Consider the following 19,460-nt stretch of genomic DNA (forward strand, 5'->3'; position numbering starts at 1 on the left):
TACATTATCATGGGCAACTTTATCAGTGCCTATACGACTGAGGAATATGTCTCCTCTCCCCAAGGAATCATCAACTGCCTACAGACTCTCAGGGAGGGGTGGGGCCCATGAGTCCCTCTTTAATAGATTGTAAACAGACCAAATTTTATGCAGTAATCACAGCTGCTGAGTTCACCAGTGTAGTGACCATGCAGTATTTTTTATTTGTAGATTGAATGTCTTAATGTTTTTGCTTTTGTTTAATGAGACAGGGTCTCTTGTTAGCTACCTTGTAGCTAAAGTTGGCATTAAAGCCCTGACCTTCTAGCTTCTATCTCTAGGTACCAGGATTCCAGGTATGCAAAACCCCACCTCATTTTAACTTTAAAAACTATTTTCATAACTTACAGTTAACTACTGAAGGATTATACTAGTTGGTTTTCAAAGTTAACTTTCAAAAGCTTAGAGCAAGCAGTGATAAAAAGTTTTATGTCTAGAGAAAGAGTACCCAGCTTCACACTGTGTTAAAGAAGTACAGTGAATACTGGCTAACCTAATTACATATGCTCCAACGGTATAAACCATGAGGAAGAGGAGAACAAAACCTTAAGGGCTAGTCTTGGCATTAAACTGTAGCTAACACTGAATGAAAAGGTAGCTGAAGGTAGGGTTTTCTTTTGTTTGAGCAAAGTCCGGTGCAGTGATGGCTGGCATTACCTAGACAAAGATGGACACCACAGAAAAGCACAAGATGGGAAACCAAGCAGGTGGTATGGCAGTGAAAGTGACAAGCAGCTGCCCAGGAAGAAAGCAGATAGAAGGAAGGAACTGTGTCGAACTTGTACTTCACTGCTCCTGGAGAGGGAGGCCCTGTTGGCAGTCTCCATATGGTGACTTTCATTACAGGAGTCATATTTAGCTAAGGTTAAACTGTAGGAACACAGCCTTCTGATTAAGTTCTGTTTTAAGAGGCACATACTGAACTTTGAAAACAGATAAGGTGCATTTGGCTATTTGATTAGAAATATTTATGCTCTTTTAACCTTCTGAGAAACTTTGTAGTTGAAATGAAAACATCCCAGATGTTCCTTGTCGTTAAACTGTTTTAATCTCTACACTAACTTTCCATATTAATTTAATAACACGGATGCAAGTACCCTCCAACAGCAGTAAAGTGTTAATAGGAAAAAATGGACCAATATAAGTTCCTAGTAAGTAAATGAGGAAGTCTAGCCAGTCTGTGGTTTCTGAGATGCTATGGACTGTCTAGGAAGTATGAGAGCCACACCAGGCGTTGGTGGCTCTGCCTTTAATCCCACCATCGAGGAAGAGGCAGGCAGATTCTCCGTGAGGTCAAGGTCAGCCTGGTCTACAAAGTAAGTTCCAGGACTGTTACACAGAGAAACTCTGTGCCATGGCACATGTACTCTCCCTCCAAACTTCATACACAAATGAATAAATAAGCTTTCAAAAGCCACAGGTACAAAAGTACAGGTAGTAGCATGGACAGAGTAAAGATTTAATGATGTATAAATATTTCTCACATATAAGTGAGAAATACCAAAAACATGGGTGATACTGAGTGAAGTACCCTAAGAATTTCCAGCTACAGAAAGGACACAAACAAGTTTGTATATTTTTATCTGGATCTTCTTTGGAGTATAAATGTATACTATAAATTTTGTGCCAACACAAAATTTCACATCTGGTAGGGACATTACCTATCAGATCTAAGCTTTGTCAGATAGGGTTAATGCTTTACCCCTTTGCACAGGTTCTGGCTCCATGGCTCCATGCCTGGAATGCAGTTTTTCTGTTTGAACACTGAAGTCTCAGTCATTGCTGGACTTCTTTCCCTTGAGCTACTTGACAGTCACTGAAAATTAGTACTTAACTTTGGCAATATACTCACACAAGGTGAATGGTCCTAGCTCCCATCTTGCCCTCCTAAGTCTGAAGAAAAGGAAGGCTCTTTGCAAGGTACCTCTTGCTCTATGGGGCTAGAAACCAAGTTTCATCCTTGACTTCATGCTGTAATATAATGCTGTTTGGTTTTCTGGAATTATAGCACCTCCCTGGGTGTGGGTTCTGTGCTCACTGAGGGTGAAACAAGTGGTATATGATAGGTACATATTTGGGTCTCTCCTATTAGCATTGTTCAAATTTTTTTTAAGATTTATTATTTATTATGTATACAGTGTTCTGTCTGTCTGTATGCTTGCTGGACAGATGGTTGTGAGCCACCATGTGGTTGCTGGGAATTGAACTCAGGACCTCTGGAAGAGCAGTCAGTGCTCTTAACCGCTGAGCCATCTCTCCAGCCCCCCTTTTTTAAATTTTTTTAATATTTATTTATTTATTATGTGTACAATATTCTGCCTGTGTGTATGCCTGCAGGCCAGAAGAGGGCTCCAGACTCCTTTACAGATTGTTTGAGCCACCATGTGGTTGCTGGGAATTAAACTCAGGACCTTTGGAAGAACAGGCAATGTTCTTAACCTCTGAGCCATCTCTCCAGCCCCCTCAAATTTTTAAAAAAAAATATTTTTAGTAGTATGTGTCTGTAAGTACAGGTGCTCAAGGAGGTCATAGTCATTGGGTCCTTCTAGAACTGCTCCACCTAGATACTGGGAAGCCAACCTGGGTCATTTGCAAGAACAGAAGATACTCTTAACTGCTGAGGAACACCTCTTGTGCCTTTGACAGCTAGTTGAGAAGTGATCTGTGATCTGAGCTGTTAAACTGGGTGAGATGTACCTACATTAGTTTTCAGACATCAGTAGGGAAATGGGATTTAAGAAGTGTTGGTGTTGGGCTGCATTTTAAAAGTTGGCATCTAACTACTACAATCTTGAATGTAAGTTTTTATTTAAGAACTCAAAGAGCGATGGTAACAATTTCACAAAAAAATCCAAGAAGGCTTAGTTAAAGTCTCCCAGTGTGTACATGGAAAGCTGGTTTACTTGGCTTTCCATGCATATATACTATTGTAAAATCAAACCAACATTTCTTATCTGCCACCTCCCACTCTGTATATTGTCTAAAAGGCTAAGTACAAATGTCAGTGTAACTCAGGCTTTTATTAGTAATACCAAAGCTGTATTACATTTTTAAGTACAGATACAAGTACATTCAACTTTTAGTTTAGTAAGAGAAAGGAAACAGGAATATAAGGTAACAGATGCAATACATTTTGCAGTGGCCTGTAACTGATGCAGTGTACACGGGTCTAGAATATAGTCATAGCAGGATCACTATTCTCAGCCCCTGACAGGCAGGCAGGCTGGCATGTAACACTTGGTATGGCAGAGGCTTTCTGCTTCAGCTTCTTGGTACTGTAGTGTATTATGCATTTTAAAAGAATATCTCTAAAAGTATAAATAACTCAATTTCATTCATGCCTGCAGAAGCTTTTAGTTTTAAATCTATCTAACAAATATTAACTATGACATTTGCTTTTGAATTTAATAAGTTAAGATCAAATTATCTAAATCAGGAAAGGCAAAAGTTCATTCTCAAGCTTTTAAATAAAAATGTTTAAATTACTGGTAAAGAATTCTTTATAAATAACACTCAACAAGAAAATATTAATACTGATAATCAACACGAAAACAATGTACAATTTTAAGTGAAAGTTTTCCAGGCTATTTCAAATTACTTACAGCGCACACATTCCTGAGTATAGCCCACGACAGTGATACTGTTTATTTCAGAGTTTTTCTCCATTTAGCTTAAAAGGTGTTTCTTCCCGAGAAACTGGACTTTCCTGTCAAATGCACTTGACCGAATAGGAGAATTGGGTTCATAAAATGGATTCATTGCAAACTAGGAAAGAAGAAGGTTATTAGTGAGCCTATTAAGGCAAAGAGGCTCATGAATTACAGGTTGCTAAAGGAAATTTACATTTTCAGTTAAAATTTAGCAAAGACAAAAGTCTGAGTCTCATTTTTAATTCTCATTGAAAGTGTTCTATTGTTTTTTTTTTTTTTAAGAAACAGAATTGGGATTTTAACAGGGAACTTAAATATAGACTGTAATCATGAGGGTTAAGGAGAAAGAGACACCCAGGAAGTAAGGCACACCCAGGGCATTTGTGTGGGCTTCTCAAAGGATGCCCACTGTTAAATTGTAACAACTTAGCCAGGTGTGGGTGCATACCCTTGCAATTTCTGCATCTGGGAGGTGCAGGGGGATCAGGATTCAAGGCTAGCTTTAGCAGCACAGTGAGTTCAGGGCCAGGTAGGGCTACAGGAGACTATCTCAAAAATAAAATGGCTCAGTGCCTAAAGGCAAATTGACAACCAGGCTTCCACCCCCTTGAACTCTCTCCATTATGTACACCATAGCAGGTGCCACCTCTCCCCAGCCCCCACAAATAGGCAAATCAGCAATAATCTTTTAAAAATAACAAAATGCCCCCCTTAAAGAAAAATTTTCTGGGAGACAGTTTCTCATTCTGTAACCTGGCCTGGCCTTGAACTCTAACACTGACTAGCATTAAATTCACTGTAATCCTTCCTGTCCCATAAATCTTGGAATTCAGGTGTAAGCTATCACACCTGCTTGTCTGAGGTAGGGTCAATCCAAAGCAGCCTCAAACTCACCGAATATGTGAGACTAGCTCTGAATTCTTGGTCTTCCTGTTCTACCTCCCAAGTGCTGGGATCATAGACATGCATCACCTTACCTGGCACCTCTTCAGGAATTCTGTGTTCCAGTATTTTTGTTTTGAAAAGTACTCGCAGCTAACCAATGGTAGCATGATTGATATGACCTATATATATTAACATGGATCTTGAATCTACCTTGCATTCATTATGTGGATTAATCTATATGGCCCTTTGCATTGTGTAAACAAATGGTAAATGTCAAATATGTTCAGTTAAAAAAAAGTCTCATTATACTGCTATTAAGCAGAAGTCATTTTTTTCTTTCAAATTCTTGGGTAGCCCAGCCGGCTTCACACTCATGATCTTCTCAAGTGCTGGGATTACAGACATCTGCCGCTATGCCTTATAATTCTTTTAATTTAGGGTTTGAATACTTTGCTTTAACATAAAACTAAAATTCATCAGTTCCCTAGCTAATATAAGGACTTCATAACATATGTTAGAAAACACTAAAGCAGAATTACTAATGATAAAAGAAATGGACTTTTATGCCTTAATCTGGACTGTTTCTAGCCCTATCACTTTAAAAAATCAGATTGTTTTAAATTATAGAGTATACCATACCTTTATATACAAATCATAGACATCAGTAAAGAAGTTCTTTATTCCATCTTCTTGCCTCACATCATGAAGCATAATAAATCTCATATGTGAAAAAATTAAGGCACAATCTTTACTAGAAATGAAAAATTAAAAGCAATCATCTGATAAGATAACCTTCATATTAGTCACATGAACTGTGTTTTGTTATGGCAAAGCTGAATATATAAACTGGCTTAAAGTCAATTTAGCTTAAGGAGAGTGTAATCTTTTAAAGTTAGGAAATAAAGTAAAATAGCCCTTGGTATGGTTCAGATAAACCCTAGTTTTAAAATTATTGGCTGAACATGTTTAAAATAAAATGTCTTATAAGTGAAAAATTTTCATGGCAGCCTGATTCTTACAAGTCTTCAAATTCGGAGATTGCCTTTACGTTTCAAGTTTTTGTTTTCTAACTAAGCCTTTGGCTAAGTATTTGTGTAATGTCTGAGGGGCATTTTCTTAACTGCTAACTGATGTAGAAGGGCTGAGTCCATTGTAGGCAGTACCATCCATAAGCAGGTAGGTCTAGGTTGTATAAGTAAGGTAGATGAACATAAGCCTGAGCAAGCCCAGCATTCGGTATTCTATGGTCTCTGCTTCAGTTCCTGCCCAGACTTCCCTCAACAATGGAGTGTAATTTGAGAAGTACAAGTTAAATAAACCCTTTCCTCTTGAAGTTGGTTTTGATCATGATGTTTATAATAGCAACAGAAAGCAAACTACAGCATAAGGAAAGGATATGTCCTGCAGTGACAAATGCTGATACAAACCACTCATTGAATTTGTCCACAGTTTTTAAGTACATGTTATTAGAAAGCCACATGTTTTCATCCACAAGGTCAAGAGCAGCATGGGCTATAAACTGGTTCAGATGACGGTGATCATCCTAAATGACAGAGAAAGGAGAAAGATGTACATTTCCATATGGCATCGGTTCCACAGATAATTCATTCTGAAATTCTGTCAATCTGTGTGTGTTGTGTGTGTTTTCTCTTGTTTTAGATAAGGCCTTACTATGTATCCTAGAATGGGGTTCCTAAACCTGCCTCAGCCTCCCAGGTGCTAGGAGTACAGGTGTAATGCCTGATTTTCATTCTGTACATACATACTTTTCTTAGGGGAGGAGTCTTAGCATTTACTACATGTACTGGTATCATGAGATATAAAGGATTATGTTTTTATCATCTTGATATCTATCACTCATAGCAGGAATAGCCAATTAATAAAGTCTTCAAGAAACTATTAAACATTATATTTTGAATGCTGGGAGAAGGCAATTACCAGATTCTATAACTAATTAATCATATGTAAAGAGACTACTACTTTTAGGGAGAAAATAGGGCAGAGCCTACTTTCCAGAAGCCCATATCTTATTAGAAGAGAAACACACAAAGTGAGTGTATGCAGATGTGGATTCAAGAGGGCACTTTTCCTAGCTCAAAACAGATGTCAAGGAAAGCTGCAAAGGGATGCCATGCATATGGGGCCTCAAGGGCTAGAGGCAACAAGGAGAGCCAGGCTTCCTGAGCAGAAACAGTAGAGACAATTGTAAGACCTATGATAGGCCTCTTGCAGAACATGAGCTTACATGGTTTGGGGATATGGGATAGGGTAGGGTGGGGTGGGGAGGTCATATTCAGCCTTAGCTGGGAATTGTCATCTGTTAACAGCAGAAACAATCCTATCACAACCATGAGTGTTCTCTTCATGGGCAAAATGGCCTAACTGACAAGAAGGTAGGAATGACTTACTATAATGTAGAGAACATTCCCAACCTGGATGTAGTCTTACTCCTATAGGATTCTCTTTCATAGTGCTTTTCTCAAAAAACTACCTGCTGTGAAATAGACTATATAGTATAGAGCAGCAGTTCTCAACCTGAACAGCCCCTTCACAGGGGTCTTCTAAGATCATCTGCATATCAGATATTTACATTATGACTCATAACAGTAGCAAAATGAAAGTTATGATGTAGCAATGAAATAGTTTTATGGCTGGGGGTCACCACAACTTGAGGAACTGTATTAAAGGGTGGCAGCATTAGGAAAGCTGAGAGCCACTGCTAGTCTCTCCTTGAGGAAACTCATATGGTCCTCAGAATGTGACCTTACTTAGAAAGAGGGTCACTGCAGATGTGGTTAGTTAACATGAGGTCATTCTAGAGTAGAGTGGGCCTCTAGTACAGTGTTCTTGATGTCCTTGGAAAAAGTTTCGCTCTGTGTGATGCCTTAAACCTGTAATCTCAGCATGAAGGAGGCTGAGGACAGAGAATCATCCATCAATTGGAGGCCAGTTGGAGATGCTTTAAGAAGGTGATGGTAGCCAAAGAGAGTGCTAAGACCAAGTCAAGTTAGAAAGTGTTTCCGTGTGCTGCTACCCAATAGGTCTGTGGAGTACACAGAAACTACATCTAAGTGGCAACTGGCACAGAGCAATTGCTGCCACTGCCTCAAAACAAAGCTTTGAAATAACATAGGACCGATAACTGGCAGAAAATACCAAAAACAAATTTCTCTGGTATTTTGTTGGCACAATTTGAATAGTTGAAAACTATCTCCTACTTAAGATTGCAATATACACATATATATGACTTAAAAAAAAACCAACTCCTTGGCTTACTCTGAATGATGGGCATCATGTTCTTGAATCAAGTTTGTTCCTCTGGAACCATTCCCACAAGAAAGTGTCACCCCTGCTGTTGCTTTTAGAGTTTCCTGATATAGCCTGGGTACCAGCAGGATGGGGACAATGTAAGCAGTATTGCAGAAGTCACTGATAAGAAGTGCTATTGTCCCAACGATGGAAGGACAGCACATGGCAGTCAGGTTTTTTACAGTCCTCAGGTGTAAATTGATCTATGTCTGTTCTGCTGAAAAATAAGATTTGCTGTTGAATGGACTACTGTGACATTTTGAGGCAACAAAATTGCTCCAGGCCCCCGACAGGTGGGGTACATTTCCTTATGCTTAAGAAGCATTTCATAGTGGGCGACATTCCTTCCCTAGCTGGTTTCTAACAGTCTGTAGGACTCCAGAGAAAGTCTTATTTAATTGTTGCTCTATTTCAGTGGCTTCATCTGTCTAGATCTATTTCAGTTCTAAAACACTATTATGTCTTACCAATATAAACAACATAAAAATTCTTATGAAATTTAGATTGCATACGTACTTTGGATTCTGCTTTCCCAGGTGGCAAAAATTCCATTTCAAAAACTGGATTATCATGGTGGCCAACAATTACAAAGTAGAAGCTTCCAGACATTGTCTTCAATAGAAAAAACTCCTAATCAAATTAAATAATATTTTTAGTTCTCAATACCGAGACCTAAAATGATTAACATAAAGTACAGAGTTCTAGTTTTCTTTTTTTTTCCGAGACAGGGTTTGTCTATATAACAGCTCTGGCTGTCCTGGAACTCACTCTGTAGGCCAGGATAGCCTTATATTCACAGAGATCTGCCTGCATCTGCCTCCCAAGTGCTGGGATTAAAAGCGTGCACCATCACCGCCCAGCTTACTTTAAAAAAAAAAAAAGTTTTCTTCCTTAAATTTGACAACATGGTCCGCTTTCTGGTATATATACAGGCACATGACTTTCTACACATTAAATATCTGTGATGTGTCCTTTAGAACCCAATGTACTGTGTACTGTATCTTCTGAAGGAAAACAGAAAACCTGTAGTGTATCCTAAGTATTCTCATGATTGAAAAAATTGAAATATTCAACTCAAGGGTCTTTGTATCTGATGGAGTATGTTGAGCTTAAGTTGTACTATACTGGTTAATGTTCATATTAACACCTGGAGACACTAATATAGGTTGTTGATTAGCTAAGTACAATAAAAAGTAGAAAAGGTAAAGGAAATAATTAGCTGCCCCAGAAATGTTCAGGAGATACCCCTCAGAGGAAGCTAAAATCTAGCTATACCACAGACCATTTTTATATAGAAGAGATAATGTACCATCTATTCACAAATTATACAGTTTATTTGTCTTCTTTCTATCAAATTAAATAGCAAGGGCCTATGTGTCTCTTCATACACTAATTTAAGAAACAGTTTACTTGGTATGGTAGACAGCCTTTTCAATTCCAGCACTCAGTAGGCAGAGGCAGGTAAATCTCTGTGATTTCCAGGCCAGGCTGGTCTTTATAGCAAGTTCCAGACAGCCAGAGCTACATAACAGAGAGAGACTATCTCAAAACAAAAACAAACAAAACTAAGAGAAACTGGGGTAGGGTGGGCAGAAACCAAGTATACCATGGTTTTACATAAAAAATTTACATTTATTTATTTTGTGTGTGTGTTTATGTGTGTGTGTGTGTGTGTGTGTGTGTGTGTGTGTGCGCGCGCGCGCATGCGCGCACATGCCATGACTTGCATTTCTGTGGGAGTCAGTCATCTCTCTCCATGAGTCCCAGGGATTAAACTCAGGTTGTCAGGTTTGGTGGCAAGTGACTGCACCAGCTCTATTCCATGGCTTTCAACAGAAATCAAAAAGCTGGGTTGGTAGATGGGTGGATCTTAGTATGTTTGTACTTTCAGTACAAGGGCTTTGGATTTAGAGAAAGCCAGGCTCTGACTCTTACTTGCAATGTGACCACAGGTGCCAGCTTAATCTCCGTCTGTTGCCTCATCTATACAACAGTGGTAACATTGGAGCTACTTTACTGCTACTTGTAGGAAGCTTCCTACATAGCCCAACATATGTAAAGCATGAAATTCTAAAGGAGGATGTCTAGCAAACAATGAGTGCTTGTTAAGTGTTATCTAGAATAACATGGAAGAATATTTGACAACACTGGGATGTGACAACTAGTCACTCCTCAACGTGGGGTGGGGATCTAGTCAACCCTTAGTCAGCCTCCTGGATATCTGAGGACATGAGAGCTCACAACTCACCAAGACTCTCTGGGTCTTTTGCTGATTCACACAGAAAAAATATCAATGAAATCCAAAGAAATCTGAAACGTGTTTCCTAGTGAAGGAAAAAGCAAGTCAAAGTTAGTACTTTTAATGGAAGGCTACAATTGTAGGAGACATGTAAGAGACTCTTTGGACACAATTAAGATTTAGAACAGTATCTGGGACAGGGGCCTACACCTGCAGATTGCAGGCCAAAATTTAACCTCATGCATCCTTTTACTATGGTCTAAAATCTGCTTTTGCCCTTCAGTGGAAGAGCTGAACATCGGCAACAGAGACTATCTAGCACACACAGCCAAAAGTATTCAGTCCTTTCCAGAAAAAGCTGCTTGTTTTTATAAGAAAGATAAGAAAAGGGTCCAAAAATAAAAGTGGGTAACAAAGATAAGCAGATCTGACAGAAAAGGTATGCAAAGCTAGGGATACTTGGTAATAACTGAAGAGAAAAGGAAAGGAAAGAGAACTTGGAATTTGAACCAAGTAAACAATGGTAGCATGAATTCTTGCTAGAATAGGCTGCAAGGCTGCAGGTCTGCAGTAGGTCAAGTGAGGGATTTGCTTTGCTCAGCACACATATTTTTAAGCAGCAAGAGCATAGGAGGGGGCCTGCAGGCAGCAGAAGGAAGTGCATGCACAAGAAAGATAACCCACATCATGCCCCACACTTGGTCCTTTATGGGATGTGCAGATGCTAAAGAAGCATAATGTCTAAGGGTAGAATGAGATAAAAATAGGAACCAAAAGACAGACATGAGGGTTCTCTTACAATTTATCCATCTGGGCATTAAAACGGAGCTTCTTTCCCTTGGAACATATTAACTGCACAAAACAATGGCTTTCCTAGGACATCCTCATGCGTGCACAATGCACTTCAATCATCCCCACTTCCTCACCACCCTCTCATTGCTTCCTTTTTACTAATATGCTCTCTCAAATAGTTCCCACTTCTACTTTTATGTGAAAATGTTATTCAACCTAGATCCCATACGTAAGAGAAAGCACGCAGCATCCAGACACACCTACAACCTTTGAGCAATTATTCTCAGGCTTACCTCACACTGGATAAAGGTGTCACTGGGCAAAAGTGACACACACCTTTGTTGTCCACACTAATGAACTTTCTGCCAAGGTAAAAATGCTGTACAACCATATAGTCTAATATGGAAGCCAGTAAGCATTTGAAACGTAGCTAACTTAACTGCAGAACTGAATTTTTAATTTATTGGTTTGAACTAAGTATCTGTGTGGGGCTAACACTTCTAATACAGAATAGCTCAACTTTAGATCAACTATTCTAAACTTTATAAAAATTCTGCACCTTCTCAACCGACAAAACAAGTACTGCTATTTAGAATTCCAACATATAAAACAATACAAGCTGTCTCATGCCTGTTTCCCCAGCACTTGGGAGGCTGGAGCAGGAGGGCCACTGTGGCTTTGAGGCCAGCCTGTGTTGACCAATGCATGTGTCTGCTCCTTTTCTTTTTTCCTTTATTTTTTTTGAAAAAGATTTATTTATTTATTATGTATACAGTGTTCTGGCATGTATTGTAAGCTACCATGTGGTTGCTGGGAATTGAACTCAGGACCCTGGAAGAGCAGTCAGTGCTCTTAACCTCTGAGCCATCTCTCCGGCACCCCTCCTCCCCTCGGTGTATGCTCCTTTTCTTCAATGTCCTGGAGACCCCTGAAGCTGACCTCAAATACAGAGATTAAGCCGGACACTGCAATCCTGGCACTGGAGAAGCTAAGACAGGCAGATCAAAGCCAGCCAGAGCAGAAAAGAGCAAAATCAAAAAAGAACCAAAACCAGGCAGTGGTGGCACACACTATTAATCCCAGCACTTGAGAGGCAAAGGCTGGTGAATCTCCGTGAGTTCAAGGCCAGCCTGGTCTACACAGCAAGTTCCAGGACAGCCAGGACTGTTACAGAGAGAAATCCTGTCTCGAAATATTAAAACCAAAACCAACCAAAAGAACTAAAGTGTGTGAAATATGTTAAGAGAAGCAAATGCTTTGTAGGTTACCACTAGGAAAAGCAGGGCTTCTAGCACTGTATACACCAAAATAACTGAAGATGAAAATCTGCTTAATTTCTATTTTCTCTTTTACAAAGCATGACTTCTCAGTAACAAGCCAGGCTGGGCAGGATGCAAACTTCAAGACTGCATATTAGACATTTCTAGGTCTTTCAATTCAAACAAGTCTTCAGGTCCTGGCAAATTATATAGCTTGGAGCAACAAATCTACATCTATTGTCACATGGCATTAAAGAAAACATAGGCACAGAAAGGCTCTATATGCTAAGAGATAGGTAAATGTTATTTTTATTTTCAAAAACAGGCAAAAGTGTTATGTCATTAGCTATAACCGGGTATATCCAGAGACGAAAACACCAACACAAATAGGTATTGCCTGGCTGGTTTTGGTCAGATACCATGCCAGGACCCTTTTCTGTACAGTATCTCATTCAGTATAAATTAAAAAAATGAAACAAAAAACCACCACCACTAAAACGAGTTATTATTCATGAACATTCTCTGCTTAAACTAAGAACAAACCACATCAAACTATTCTGCTTTGCAAAGGAAATGTAGCAGGTGGGTAGCAAACTTTCTGGGTTATTTTAGTATCTACGTGTGAACGCACTGGAGACCTATAGCCTGGGTGATAGAAAGGCACCTTCACACAGTTCTTATTCTCCATGGTATCCTCAGGGTTACAACAGTGCCAAAGGGCCAGCAAGCACTCATTATTTACTGAATAAGGGGTGACTTACAGATGACTTAGCATTAATACCCAGGAACACTGAGTGTCTATGCCAATTTATGGTACAATGTCTCCAGGGAGATTTCAAGACTGACCTTAACCTAGTCCACATAGGCATTTGGACCAATAGGGTTTTATTTTATTTTTAATTTTGGAGACAGGATCTTACTGTGGCCCAGGTCGGCTCTGAACTCATGATCCTCTTGTTTCAGTGTCCTGAGTGCTCAGATGGTAGGCCTGACCTATCATGCCTGGCACTTATTCAGTAACTTGAAGGTAACTTACCACATTCAAACACAAGACAGCTATTATGAGCTTATTAGCAGGTAATTAAGGAATAAAAGAGATTTCCACTTCTGGGTGTGGTGGCATATACCTTTGATCCTAGCACTTGGGAGTCAGACACAGGTGGAGCTCTGTGAGTTTAAGCAATTACAGCATCCACATGAGACTGAGGACAGCCAGGACTACATAGAGAGACCTTGTTTCAAAGTGAGGGGTTAGGATGGGGGCAGAAACCTAATCAGATGGTATGACTGCCAGGAGTTGGTGCTGAGAAACAGTGTGGTCAGCAGTGAATGACTGGGATCAATTATTCATGGCAGCTATGGGTTTAGGGGAGTACAGAACGTTCATGAGGCCAAGCATTTGCTAACTCTGGACTTGACAGACTTATTCTAAATGGCTCTAGAGGACAAACACAGAGCTGTCATCTGAAGTTAGTAGGACGTTAAAATTCATGATGGTGTTAGACCGCCAGTGCAAGCGGGAGGATGAACTTAGAAATCCTTTCCAAGTTAAGCATTTTAAGTTACAGGTAATACAGATAAAACTTGCACCCCTCAGTTCAAAGCCATCCATTTTTTTAATAGCAAATCTCTCTACAGTCTCTGGAGGAACCTCTAGAAACTTACCTGTGCTCGTGACAACAGTAGCTTCATTTGTTCCACAAATGAATAAAGGCTGTAAAACTAAACTGGTGTTGCATGGAACATGTCTGGTGCAATGAGGAGCTATATGAACACTACTGACAGATCTCCAATGCGAAAATGGCCCTATAAAGTCAGAAGCAATGCCCTCATTCCCAAGTGAGTTTATGTTGACTTTTAGAGACCACTAAATCTACTTCTTTTTAATTTTGGGATCAAAGACAGGGGTGAAGAGCTCAAATATCTTTGGGCACTGATGCTATTTTAAAACAGTGTTCGTAACACATCAGCATCATTTTAGAACATACTTCACTATTCTGCTCAAAAGCTTTAATGCCTTTCAGTTATGTAACCATGCACCAGTATTCAACATGGGTCCTCCTCCTGCATTGTTCCCTATGTCGCTCCTCAATCCTATTGTTACCTCTGCTGGAGTGGACCAGTCTACTTACTTCAAACTCACTTTGACTATATCCACTCAGGACTCTTCTTCACGCTTAAATGCTGTCCCTAATTCTGTGCGTATCCTTAATTGATTCTTTACACTCCAACTTCTTCAATTGTCCAAAGCAAACAAACAAAAACCTGAAAAACAAACAAAAAAACCAAACCTCGTTCAACTCCAATAAAGCCCGATAACTATTTTTGTCACCCCTCAACTTTTTTTTTTAACAGCTACACATCAAAACTCATTGTACTCCTTTGTGCTGTTAGCTTTAACAATGATCCAATTGCATCTTCATAGACCTTAGCTACCTAACATCCCCAACACACAACTCAGGGCCAGGCTAGAAGCTCCAGGGCTCCAGGTGAGCCCTGGCATTAGTCTTCTGCCTATTCCCCCCTTCCTGTGATGCCCATCTTTTCTTATTCACTATCCAAATGCTATCAGTCAAGGCACTGAAAAAAAAAATCACACTTTCCCCATAGAGACGTCCTCAATCACTTCCACCTGCAATCAGCTTTCGTGCTAAACTATCCAGTCCACAAGACTTCTTAGTCATCATTTAGTTCACTGGCTGCAATGGTTTTCACTCTTGCTTCTGGGGATTCTGGTTCTTCTTTCCAATTAGCCTTCTTTCTTTTCTTTTTTTTTTTTTTTTTTTTGATAACGGGTCTCATTTATGCCAGACTGGTGTCCAACTCTCTATGTAGTGAAGGATAATCTTAAACTTCTGATCCTTCTGCCTCCACCAATACTGTGGTTTTTGTTTTTCAATGCAGTGCCTGGAATTTAATCCAGGCCTCTGTGTACGACAAGCAAGTACTTAACCAACTGAGCTACATTCCCCAGTCGCAGATTTACATTTTCTTCTTTAGGCACGTCATAGCCCAAACTGACCTCGAACTTTAAGCAACACTCCCGTCTCAGTCTTCCCAGTGTTGGCATTACAGACGAGCCACCACGACTGGATCTTTATAATCTGAGCTAGGCATCCTGGGCACTCGGCTCATCTTTATCTTTCTCACAGCACATACACAATGTTTTTTTTTTCCTATAAAATTAAACTCTGTGGTTCTCAACAAGATGCGACTTTTGCTTCTGAGAGTATCTGTCAAGAGCCCGGAGGAGACACGTGTGTGCGGAGACAGGGTACTACTGGCATTTCATGGGAACAGACCACTGTAGTGGCACTGCAGCATAGACACACTGGATTAACTGAGTGACCTCGAGAACGCCAAGCCTTCCAGAGCGCGGAGGTCGTTTCCACGTGGAAACCGGGGCTGTGTCTACTGGGAGAACTGTAATTAAGCGGCCCCCGGGGGCTGGCTCTGACGTTCCGAGTCAGGGCAGGATAGAGGTACAAGACCAACCTCCGCCTCAGGCAGGGTCTGGGACGTCCCTCCCACTTCCCTCCAAGTCCTACCTGTAGGGAGACGCCAACAACAGAAACGCCCGCCTTGGAAACCAGCGCTTGGTACTTTCAGCCGGGGAACCCAGAGTCACTCACGCGAGATCTGGGGCCATGCTCTCGCGAGATGTGGCGGGAGCGTCCGGCCTGAGATCGCGCGTGCGTGACAGTGCTCCAGGCCGTGGTGGCGGGTCCGTTTGGCCGGTACTTTGGGCCGACTGACAGGGAGAGAGCGGCGTTGGCGTTAGCTATCGAGCACTGAAAACGGTCTTTTGAGGGGCCGCTTCTGGTCTCCGTCTTTCTCTGGTCCAGGGTCCCTCTTGGGTCACGGCCCCGCCCACCCTTTCGCCCTGCGGGAGGAAGTGCGCCTGCGTGCGGGAGTAATGGGCTGAGTGTTCAGCTCCCTTGTTCCTCCCGGTCCCCAGAGACAGGCTGGTCTCAGAGATCAGGGGCTCCCTCTCCACCCGCCGCCTGCCCTGACCACGGAGCCTGGCCGTAGAGGGGCGAGCTCGGGAGGAAGCAGATAACGATGGCTCAGGTAGTTCCAGGGGTCTGTAAGAAAGGAAGTCCCTTGTTTCTGTTCGTTAGAGCTCCGTTAAGCATCTAAGGGCTTTCCGGGAGGCCACTGGTCTGATTTCTGAAATCCAGGTCTCCTTTGCCGCTAGGTAACTCATCATTTTCTCTTCCAGTCCGCCATGTCCCTCAAGTGTGATGTGTTGAGTCAAGATGAACTGCGCAAAAAGCTATACCAGACGTTTAAGGATCGGGGTATACTGGACACACTTAAGGTATCAGATTTAGGCATGGCTGTCCTTAGTTTCTTTACAAGTGTAACCTCTGATAGTAGGTAGTTCCACATTTAAATTCAGCCAGGGCTTGGATTCCCAAATCACTAAAATATAGATTGTATCGGTGAGCTATATTTTGAAAATGTTGAGTTTCAGTCGTCTTAAAGAACATATAATAGATTTATTGAACCGACATTAAGGTAGCACATAGCATGTATATAGTGAAAACATTGTACTAAAGCTAAGGTGCTGTTACAAATCTTGTTTACAATCTAGATTTGACCCTGTTACGTATATGTAATAAAAGCAGAAGGGGGGCAATTGTGCGGACAGGACAGGGTGGGGAGGGTGACGGGAAGGTGAATATGAGCAGAGCACAACAGCATACATGTATGAAAACATCAAAATGAAACCTGTTATTTCTTTGCTAACTAAAAAACAATAAACCCCGTAGATGTACACTTTTCAGAGTTAATAGGTCGTTTGAGAGTCTCTTTGGATGACACTACATAGACAATATGAAGTTACTGCTTACTGTGTAACAGTTTTGAGAAATGGAATTTTTTAAATGTACACTGGAATGGTAGCAGGTGTGTTGCATGCCTTTCTTTAATCCCAGCACTTGGGAAGCAGAGGCAGGCACATCTCTGTGTTTGAGGGCAGCCTCGTCCAACTAGCCAGTTCCAGGTCAGTCACAACTGTGGAGTCAAACCCTGTGTCAATAATAGTAAATAAAAATAGAATATATTAGAGTGTGAAAATTTACTGTGAATAGCAAATATGTACTAGTGCACCTTAAATTTGGGTGACAGCAAGGTATGGAATTAGTTGAGGTTAGTTCAATGTGTTTCATTACAATATGCCTTTCAGAAATATATTTTGCATTTAGAATTGGAAATTAAGGAAGGGTGAGCCTGATTTTTTTCCGCTCTTATTGTTTTATTAACTTCATAAAATATGTAAGACTTGTCTAGAAAATACAAAGAAAGCAGAAGGGAGAATCATCTTTGATAACCACAAACTGGTATAAGGTGTATGTATCATTTTAAAATTTACATTATATGACGAGTCTTTCCCTGTTTGCTCAAGCTGCTTGAAATCCTTGTTTTTAGTGGCAACATATTCATCCTGGTTAGTCAGACGTCACATAGGTAACTTTCTACTATTGAATGCTTAGCTTCTGCTGAAGTCTACACATGATCTACTGTGCCTGTCATTTTCTGTCTAGCATAGGGAAATTCCCTTTCTGAGAAAGAGACATGAGTAGGTTTTGGCTGGTTTGCAGTGTTCTGCCCCCCCTCTTGAATGCTGGGATTACAGGCCAGTGCCATTATGCCCTGGGGTATGAACATTTTTACCAGTGTATCTGTTTGGGTCTGAAATGGTTTTTACAGTTTATATTTCACAAGCAGTTTGGTAATATATTTCAGTGTTGCCCTGACACCTTTTAACAGTGTAACATTGAAAAAAACTCTCATTGCTTCGATCATTTCTTTGACTATTAAGTTCATTGTACTTTTCTGACCGTTTATATCTGTTTTTCCATGAGAATGGTTAGGGTGATAGTATTTTAAGAGCTCTCTTAATAGAAGCTATTGATTTGTGTTCTATTATTATTTAAAAATATTGATGTCTAATTTTTATATAGTCAAACTAAATTTTTTTATTCTCACGTCATTGAATTGTAGAATGAGCAGTGGGCTGCTTTTTGTCCCATCCGGCTCCTGGCCGCCTGGCTAGCTTTACCCGAAATAATTACACGGAAACTATATTCTTTTAAACACTGCCTGGCCTATTATATCTAGCCTCTTATTGGCTAACTCTTACATATTGATTCAACCCATCTCTAATAATCTGTATGTCACCATGAGCGCGTGGCTTACCGGGAAAGATTCAGCATGTCTGACCTGGCAGCTTCATGGCGGCGACTCTCTTAACCCTGCTTTCTTCCTCCCAGAATTCAGTTATGTCTTCCCTGCCTACCTCTGTTCTGACCTATCAGGCCAGGCAGTTTTCTTTATTAATTAACCAATGAAAGCAACAGATAGAAGACTCTCCTACATCATTGAATGATTATTTACTTTTGGGGATGTGTGCCCTTGTGTGCTCTGGCTCCTGTGTATGTAGTTGCATATGTGTGTGTGCATATTTGTCTTTATGAGCCAACCATCTTGTGTTTTGTGATCAAAGATCACTGATAAGGGTAGGCTGGTTGGCTATTGAGGTGAATAAGGACAGGTGTCCTCCTGTCTTCATCTCCCAGGGGCTGGGAATACAAACATTCACCACCATGCCTAGCTTTTTATATGCATGCTAGGGATTGAACTCTGCTTCTTATGTTTGCACAGCAAGTATTTTAGCAACTGAGCCCTCTCCCCAGCTCTCTCATTTGAAATGTTAGAAAGGCTTTATCTTTTGTCATCAACTCACTAATCCATTAGTGATACTGGTTTAAACCACCTGGATTGATTGCATTTTATTAATCTAGAATACAGAAGAATCTTTTCATTCCTGGTTATGTCACATTGCAGATTAGACTTGATAGTCCTTTACCTCACATCTCAATTTTATTTGGTATTGACCAATGGATGTCTTTGTCTGTAGCCGTTTTGTGCTAGCCTTGTTCACTTCACAGCTATAGCATGGCTGGCTATTCATTGTCTTTTTAGCCCAACTGGATGACAGGAAGGGCAGAATTTCATTTTCTCAAACTTAGCTAATTTTTACTTCTAAATTCAATGACTGATATAGATTAAGCTACAACTTTTAAATTTTATAGAATTTTTAGTGGCTTAGTTTATATTGTTTTATTATTTGATATGAATTTGTATTTATGGTCACTTACAAAGTCATTTAGGTATAGGGTGTTTTTGTTTATTTTGTGGTTTTTGTCATAATTTGTGGTTTTTTGAGACAGTGTCTCACTATCCTGCCTCAAACTCACGGTGATCTTCCTGCCCTAACCT

At 40.4% G+C, this 19,460-nt stretch overlaps 2 protein-coding genes across 8 annotated transcripts in view; one reads left to right on the plus strand and one right to left on the minus strand.

Annotated features, from left to right (window-relative positions):
* Positions 1-3,040: 3,040 nt before the first annotated feature.
* Trappc2 (trafficking protein particle complex subunit 2) lies at positions 3,041-18,501 on the minus strand. 7 transcript variants are annotated; one of them, XM_085684842.2, is made up of 8 exons: positions 18,378-18,501; positions 17,030-17,207; positions 14,306-14,438; positions 10,132-10,207; positions 8,400-8,513; positions 5,969-6,117; positions 5,214-5,295; positions 3,041-3,804 (listed from the first exon to the last, which is right to left on the minus strand). In XM_085684842.2, the coding sequence occupies exons 5-8, from the start codon at positions 8,490-8,492 to the stop codon at positions 3,706-3,708; spliced, it is 423 nt and encodes a 140-aa protein (XP_085540968.1). In that variant the 5' UTR covers positions 8,493-8,513; positions 10,132-10,207; positions 14,306-14,438; positions 17,030-17,207; positions 18,378-18,501; the 3' UTR covers positions 3,041-3,705. The 7 variants fall into 7 exon arrangements, with proteins under 7 accessions (XP_085540968.1, XP_085540970.1, XP_085540971.1 ...); XM_085684844.2 differs by lacking the exon at positions 17,030-17,207 and having other exon boundaries at positions 18,378-18,452; XM_085684845.2 differs by lacking the exons at positions 17,030-17,207; positions 18,378-18,501 and adding an exon at positions 15,722-15,849 and having other exon boundaries at positions 14,317-14,438.
* Positions 15,909-19,460, plus strand: part of Ofd1 (OFD1 centriole and centriolar satellite protein) — a 37,912-nt gene continuing 34,360 nt past the window's right edge. Inside the window, exons 1-2 of the mRNA XM_048446212.3 lie at positions 15,909-16,244; positions 16,396-16,494. Coding sequence (XP_048302169.2) covers positions 16,236-16,244; positions 16,396-16,494 — 108 coding nt within the window. The 5' untranslated portion in view covers positions 15,909-16,235. The remainder of the gene's footprint in view (positions 16,245-16,395; positions 16,495-19,460) is intronic.

The sequence above is a fragment of the Myodes glareolus genome, chromosome X, assembly GCF_982192425.1.
Source record: "Myodes glareolus chromosome X, mMyoGla1.1, whole genome shotgun sequence".
NCBI lineage: Eukaryota > Metazoa > Chordata > Mammalia > Rodentia > Cricetidae > Myodes > Myodes glareolus.

Coding starts and splice junctions, on each gene's coding strand:
- Trappc2 (XM_085684842.2), bottom strand. CDS start 8,492: ATGTCTGGAAGCTTCTACTTTGTAATTGTTGGCCACCATGATAATCCA. Junction 6,118..8,399: donor CTGGGAAAGCAGAATCCAAA/GTACGTATGCAA, acceptor TCTGTCATTTAG/GATGATCACCGTCATCTGAA. Junction 3,805..5,213: donor TCTATGATTTGTATATAAAG/GTATGGTATACT, acceptor CTTCTTTCCTAG/TTTGCAATGAATCCATTTTA.